Source organism: Humulus lupulus, chromosome 3 (genome assembly GCF_963169125.1).
Source record: "Humulus lupulus chromosome 3, drHumLupu1.1, whole genome shotgun sequence".
Classification (NCBI taxonomy): Eukaryota; Viridiplantae; Streptophyta; class Magnoliopsida; order Rosales; family Cannabaceae; genus Humulus; species Humulus lupulus.
Window position 1 is genome coordinate 196,328,026 of NC_084795.1, and position 8,064 is coordinate 196,336,089.

An 8,064-nucleotide genomic window follows, 5' to 3' on the forward strand; every position below is an offset into this window, starting at 1 on the left:
GCTAGGACACCATTGTAAGAAGGTTCCCAGTTTTTGTATTCAGAGTGTTGACCCTGATTTTGGTCAACTGACACGGAGTCAGAAATGCTTGATGTGGACAAATACGTTGAAATGAATGTGATGACAAAAATAAAGAACACAAGAATTTATAGTGGTTCGGCCCCAGAATCTGGTAATAACCTACGTCCACTTGAACTGTTATTGATATAAGATCCAAAGGAGTGATCAAAGAACTAGGGTTCAATGAGTTTCACAAACCTCTGAAGAACAATACAATATCTCGAATGTAACAACTCTAATCTCAAATAATTCGAAAGCCAAAAGTCCCTTCCTTGAGCTCTCTTTTTCCTATTTATAGGCTCAAGGAGGATTACATTAATTTGTTACAGATATTCTTTCCTAAATAATCGGATACTCAGGAAATCATAGGAGATAATTTCGGATATGGTTATAACTGCATAAGATTCTATCCAAATATAGCGAGTATACGACCAGGCTGGTCATATATAAAGATTGAGCGTCACGCCATAGACATCTCTCTGGTCGATATACGAACAAGACTCCTGCCAGATGTCAGCCACGTGTATTTAAATATTTGCCATGTCATCCATGCCTGTTTTTTGGATAACACAGAGCATTGTATAAATGTTGACTGAAACTCTATTGAAGCTTGCCTAACCAAGCTTCACAGAATATAATACTAAAAGATTTGTGGACTATGATTGTTTTATAACTTGAACCACATAAAACTTTTGTGTTCATTATTGTATTCCTTTATAGTTCTGTTTATTAAATTAATAGTGAAAAAGAAAGTCAACAAATATAAAATAATATTAAAAAATTCATAATTATGAAGAAGAAAAAACCCCTAAAAGAAATTAATTTTGGAAAATATAGAAAAATCAACTTTTGATTGTTTTGTGAATTTTTATTTTTAATAATTATTCAAAACAAATTTTTTTATTAACTATTAAAACAAGTTAGACAACCATATTTAATTTTAGGGGATAATTTATTTTATTTTTTAAAAAAAGATTTTCTTAGTGGTAATGTCAAATAACTCCTTAATTTGCGCTAGTTGACCAAACCATTAGTTGTATTCATTAAAAATTTAAAAATAAGTTTATTTGTTTAAAAAATATTAAACATGTGGGTCAATAAAATACTTGATTGATTATTTATTTCTAAAAAGAAAGACATACCAAGTACCAACCTTTAAATATAGAACATATGAGTTTATCATTTTTATTTTCTTTTGTTTTACTAAAAAAACACTAATTAATTTGTTTGGAGGAAGGCTTAAAATGAAAGGGTGAAAGACAGAGTATGACCTAAATTGACCAGAGCCACTGCAGGTGTGCCAGCTTGCAAGAAGTAGAACGCACACACCGTTCTCTGTTCCCAACAATATTTAGTCTAATTCACCTGATCTTCCTCACTAAACTCGCACGGGGCCCACTCCTCCCGGATTTAACACGTGTCACCATTACACTCTTCTACAAGTCAGCTGTCGACTTTAATTAAAATTAAAAAAAATATATATTCTTAAATGCGAAAAAGGAGGTTCACTGTGACTAAAGTTGATCATCATAATCAGAGTTGCATTTCCACCATTGAAAACCATTAAAAGAAAAGAAAAAAACAAAAAACAAAAACAAAAGGGAGAGAAGAAGAAGAAGAAAGGTTCTCGGCCACTCTCTCTCTCCCCCCTTCCAAAGCTATCTCACTTTCTCTCCCTGAAAGTTCCCACAGTTTCTTAGAATCTTATCGAATTCAGGTGAGATCGGTCTGTTATTTGAATTTTCATTTTTCATTTTTTGTTTTTGTGATTTGAATATTCACAGCTTGATTTTGTTGGCTTGAATCTGTAATGGTGTTTGTGTTTCGGTAAATCGGGATCAATTCTAGGGTTTCGTTTTGATGGCTTATGGTATTTTTTTTTTGGTGTTTCTTGATCAAACCCTAATTCTCAATTCTCAGTTTTGTTTGAGAGAAGTATTAGAAATTAATTAATTATGTTAATTAGTTCTCAATTCTCAATTTTCTTTGGTTGTTTGTTTGGCATGCAAGAAATTAGGTTTTGTGTTGTTTGGTAGAAAATTTAATGGTGTCCCATAAGATGAACTTTAATTTTGTGATACTGTGGAATACCCTTTTCAGGAGTTGGCATATAGAATTGTATGGCTTGTTTTGATATATTTTCGAATTTCCCCCCTAAAGTTCTATATATGTGTATTAATTATTCGGAAGAGCTCATTTTTGTCAAAATTCCATTCAGATTGTAATTGATAGATTTGTGACCTGAAGTGAGAACTGAGATTTTGGAGTGCAAGCCATAAAGTTTACAGGATTATACATAGCACTAAAAGGTTGTCTCTTTGTTTCGTATGAACGTATCGGTATAGCTTGGAGCTTCTAAGTATGACAAGTGGACCTGTAAGACGAGTTTCACGTCAAGATATACAATTGGTAGGCTAATAATCGAAGTTTTATCTCCCCTCTTCATCTGCCATTTTCTTATTAAATTCAATCTTCCTTTTTTAGCTTTTATACTAGGTTGCATGCTGTCATGTTTTCCTATCTTATGGTTCTTAGACTGAGCTCCAGGTACAGAATCTTATTGAACGATGTCTGCAACTGTATATGAACCAAAAGGAAGTTGTAGATACTCTATTGGATCAGGCAAAAATAGAGCCTGATTTCACATCACTGGGTAACTAACTATCTTGTCCCATTTAACTCTGTGATTGCAAGCTATTTACCACATTCATTTTTTCTAATCTATGGTGTTAATTATTGTTTAATCTTTTCCGCCTCTTCCATCTTTGTTCGTTCCCTGTATACCTAATCTAGGTGTCCTCGTGTTGATGTATCTTTAGTTTATTTATTTATCTAATTTTTTTTCCCAAGCATTTGCGCTTATTGTTATAAATAAAATTTCTCTGCATATCACAGTTAATCTCCTCCAAATTAGACATTCATACTTTCAGTCTTATTCATTGCCTACCAATTATTCATATTTACCGGCACTTGATTGCTTTCACCTCCCTCCCCCCTCTCTCTCTCTCTGCGGAATTTTTTTTTTTCTTATCGTTTATAACCGGACAATGTGTTAGCCTTTTATTCGTGACCGAGTCACTCTCAGAAGACCCTCAAACATCCTGCAGCAGTTGATATGTTATTTTTTTTCACAGCTGAAGTGAAATAAGGAAGTCTATAATGCATGTACATTAGGAATAAGTTATTTTGGTTCTTGAGGACAGTACAAACATGATTTGTGGAGTTTAGTCATCTTGCGTTCATAAATTTGGTGTTTGTATTCTTTTCATTGAATAAAAGTCTTGTTTGTATTTCAGTTTGGCAGAAGCTTGAAGAAGAGAATCAGGATTTTTTCAAGGCTTACTACTTGAGATTAATGTTGAAGCACCAAATTCTGGAATTTAACAGGTTGCTTCAGCAACAGGCACAATTGATGCATCAAATGCACCCAAGTGGTGTTTCTCCACTGCCCACATCTAATGGTGCCCACATTTCATCATGTAAGTACACTTTATTAAGCTGGACACTTGTAACTTCAGCTCCCTTTATCAGAGTTCAAGGATCATTTTGTATTATTGTTTAGTATCAATGTTTTGGGAAAGTTACTACTTAAGGGTAGAACTGTAAGAGAAAATGTTCAGTTGGGTTAGTAAATTAGCTTTTAACTCTTGAATAATCTTCAACTGCAACTTGTCCTGTTTTGAAGCATCACTTTTTTAAAAATTTTCTTTCCTACAATTGGTTTTAATATGAGATAAGTTTTTGTAGTATTTTTCCATACTCATCTAAGATATTTATATAATCACTCAAGGCTTGTTTGGTTTGTTAGAAGGGTCATTTTGGTGTTTGGTTTGGAAAGAATTCTTATTCCCATAAACTCACAATTCCATTGGTCAAAGGAATTGTTGTCTCAATCCTTCTTCCAGTGGAAAGCACTTTCCATTTCCAAACTACTTAAGAATATATATGTTTCACCTAGGGGTGTTCATGGTCACTTTGGTTGGTTGGAAACTCCAAACCAATTACCAAACCGAATATGCCAAACTTTATTTGGTGGGTATATTTTTTTTATGCAAACCAAACCAAACCACAATCAAACTTGTATATTTTATACATCAATAAATTTTAATATTGTACTTGCACATAGTTAACATAAAAGTTAAATTTATCATTCACAATCAATTTATAATAATTTCAACTAAAGCAAATGTTGCCAAAGTTAAATAATGTTTTATAGAATGTTATAGAATATGTGATTTTTGTGTATGCATTAAATATATATATATATGTATATGATTTGGTCTGCTTGGTCGGTCTTCGATCACTCAAACTGCTAAGTAATTGATTGTAACTTTTAACAAAAACAATAATAATTGACCAAGTCGACCAATTAATAGATAAAATCACTTGTTATGGTCAATTTTTAGCAGTTTATTAACACCCTTAATTTCACCCTCACTTAAAATAACAGTACTATGTAATTAAATTATTAGTTTTTCAAATTTAGTGTAATTTCTTTAATTAACTAAAATAATAATATTATTTAATAAAATGATTAGTCTCTTCTGCTTTACTATTATAATTTTACTCGATCACTATTTTCAGTACTGTTATAATTGCATTAAATTATCACTTCCATTACTATTTTAAATCAATTCCATTGAACCAAATGTTACCTTAGTTCATTTAAACTTATGGTCCATTGTTTCATGGTTAACAGGCTTTTGATGCGTATTAATTTAGTATGTTGATCACTTTTCAATCACAGTACAAGGAAAAAAAAAGATAAAATGATGGATTCCAAAATTCGATCTTATAGGCTGTCAGTTACTTAATTAGCATTACACCCTTCAGATATGACAAACAGTCAGTTGTACATATTTATTTTCCAACATGGTTATCTCTACTTTTCATTAAAAAAAAGTGTAACTATTACTGAAAGCCAAATTGGTCTTCTGGATGTTATTGTGTAGGTATTTTAGTATTTAGTTTTTCCAAATTAAGTGTCTCAACATTTTAAAGGCATGTTTAGCTTTAGTATTGTAGCATTAATGTTACTAGTTATTACTTTCTGACGTGTCATGGTTTGAAAACTTTCCAAACTTGCATTTCGAAACCCATTAAGTTTGAGGTGTGGAAAAGAGTTTCAAAACCTACGTTTTTGCTGGCCTCGATTAATCGAGACATTTGAAACTTACTTGGCATGGGGTTTGAATCAGGAAACTTCTCTTTGGGCTGTTTTGACATATGTCTAGGGCTTTCATGGAAAATATTGGTTGTGTTTTTATAGACTTTTGTGGGCCATTGGGCCTTAAACAATCAGAATTTAGAAAACTAAAAGCATATAACAAAACATCAATTGAAAAACAAAATATAGAAATGAAACATAATTACTATTCTTCTATTCTGCTCTAAATCTATTGTAGGGTACCAAATTTTATGTTTTTTGCAATTGTATTAATTTTTGTGAACTTTGTATGCTTTCTAATTATATGGTTCTGTGAACTAAGATTATGTTTTAGTCCATATGAATCAATGATTATTAATGTCATATGAAACTTACACCTCAAATCCAATTCGAAACCTATGTTTTCATTTGATTGAGGAAATTGCCTTGAATCCTTATATAGTTTTTCTAAACCTTGCTGTCTGACAGTGCACGAGAACTCAGCATGCTATCCCCAAGAGCACATAGGACCAGCACTGAAGCCAGAAAATATGCACCATGCAGTTGGTTCTTGTTTGTCCAATGCATTTACCAATGGTGGGTCTTCAGTGCACCCGGTTATGCACAATGCTGTTGATATGTCTGCTCATGCTGGTAGGATTGATGCTCCACAAAATATGATTTCAACACAGAACTCTAACATGGGACTGTTGCAAGGAATAAATGGTGGGATGGTCAAATCTGAAGTTGGCAGGATGATCAAATCAGAAGTTGGTGTCATCAAGTCAGAAATGGGATACTCAAGCACTTCCCCGTATATATTCGGTGCTGATAGCAATGTCATGGAGTCGCGGCCAAATATTGGAGATGCATCTGTTGCTTCTTTCAGTAGTGTAGATCCTAACCCGCAAGCCCTGAATGATTCTCTTCTTGATGTAGACACTTCTTCATATGGATTTTTAAGTCAAATTCCTCGAAGTTTCAGTCTATCAGATCTGACCACTCATTTTTCTCAGAGTTCAGGTATGTACATCTTGTCTGTTTATCTTGGTCTTTCAGTTATTCTACTTGGTTTGAGCAGGACAAGTATGTGCATGAGCAATTTTGTCATTGGTAACATCGTTTGGTCCTTTATTTTTCCGTGTATATAGCTAATAATTATAGTAGATATTTCTGGTTCAGACTGCACTTGATACTTAATCAATCTGATGTTCGAGTCCCTCTGGTGTATAAATAGAGTTTTCTGGCTCTCAAATATTGTAGGATTAGGCAGAGGGTCTAGTTCTTTTTTTTTTTTTAGAAAAAATCTAATTTACTTTCCACATATTTTGACCTGTACTAAACTGAAAAGCAATTTGATGGAACATAATAATGGTGATTTGGGTTATTGATTGGGCTTAATTCTGGTTTGACAGAAGATATGTGCATATCTATTTTAACTATTCACGCAACTGAATCTATGATTCTTAATTTTCAGATATACTGGAGAGCTATTCTAGGTCACCTTACCTGGTACCAGATGCTGAAGACTTCCTGGATTCTCGTGAAAGAGATAATCAAGGTCGCATCTTTTCCAACTAAAATAAATCTTGTCACTAAATAATCATCACATCCTTGTCTAATATCTCGTACTTCATTTCTTACCCTTACAGGAGACAATAAAAAACTGCAATCCAATTCCTTATCTAATATCTCATACCATTTCTTACCCTTACAGGAGACAATAAAAGATTGGACACCATATCAGAAGGATTAAGTTATGACGATTTTGGCAGTGACTAGTTTATAAAGTTACAGAGTAAGTTTCATGCGCCATTTTCTAGGAAAATGATCCTTTTCTTCTTTAGAACTTCAGTAATAAGCATTAGTATAGATAGTAATGGATGGGATTTAAACATGTGGCTGGATTTGGGCTATAATAAATGTGAATGTGCACATGCTTTTAAGGGAGACATTGCGTCCAATTTGGAAGCATATGGAAGTAAAATGATTTGAGACCGCCTTTGAAGTCTTTGCAAAATTGACTTGCAGTTTACTAACTTGGCCTCGGCTGGTGGTTTTGGTTCTGCAGCTCTAATTTGACAGCGGGGATTGGGTGGGTGTACATAACACATTATGGAGTTTGGATGTCTAAGCATTAAACTATTTTGAAGGTAATGGTGGTTGACGTAGTGATGAGAACTGACATTAGAATGGTTCTCAAGAGAACGGAGAACAAAGGACAAGGCTTTTCCAAAGGCTTTTGTAACCATGGATTACATGGACTTTATGCTGCCTGCTGTATTTGATAATTATGGCGTGTTGGTTATTTGTATCCACAGCAAATTTGGTCTTTTGTTGGATGATGATGATATTTTGTGCCATATTTTAAAACTAAAAAAAAAAGAATAAAACTATCTTAGATTATTATGTCTTCCTAGCGTCTGAGGTTATGACAATCGGTGGATAAATCTGTAACGGTTGATCTTGTGGATATGTCTTCAGGTGATCAGAATCAGGATATGATGTTTTGGAATGTTTTATTTGTATATATATTTTTAAGCTTCATTTCCATAATACCTTCTTAAAAACAATTAGAGTTCAGTTTAAAGTTACTTTATAAAATTTTGAACTTTCATAAATTTATTTAAGCAAAATATGATTGAAATAATATAATAAAATTATAGAAATTAGTAACGGCTGTTTTATTTTCATCGCATTTTTTCTTCACCCATCCTAGTAGAAAATGGCAGATGCGTGCCCTTGCCACCAAGCAGGAATAATATGAAGGAAAAGAATTGAGTAGTTAACAAATAAAATTTCGTGTGTTTTTGTTAAATTTGACATTGGGATGATACCATTTCAACTAAGGATATTAA

The 8,064-nt window shown here is 33.0% G+C and overlaps 1 protein-coding gene across 9 annotated transcripts; it reads left to right on the plus strand.

Annotated features, from left to right (window-relative positions):
* Positions 1-1,574: 1,574 nt before the first annotated feature.
* Positions 1,575-7,762, plus strand: LOC133823343 (uncharacterized). 9 transcript variants are annotated; one of them, XM_062256017.1, is made up of 8 exons: positions 1,575-1,777; positions 2,279-2,469; positions 2,596-2,713; positions 3,357-3,539; positions 5,696-6,229; positions 6,684-6,767; positions 6,859-7,004; positions 7,238-7,762. In XM_062256017.1, exons 2-7 carry the CDS (start codon positions 2,422-2,424, stop codon positions 6,960-6,962), a joined length of 1,071 nt encoding a protein of 356 aa, XP_062112001.1. In that variant the 5' UTR covers positions 1,575-1,777; positions 2,279-2,421; the 3' UTR covers positions 6,963-7,004; positions 7,238-7,762. The 9 variants fall into 9 exon arrangements, with proteins under 9 accessions (XP_062112001.1, XP_062112000.1, XP_062112002.1 ...); XM_062256016.1 differs by having other exon boundaries at positions 7,278-7,762; XM_062256018.1 differs by having other exon boundaries at positions 2,406-2,469; positions 7,278-7,762.
* The last annotated feature ends 302 nt before the right edge of the window (positions 7,763-8,064 follow it).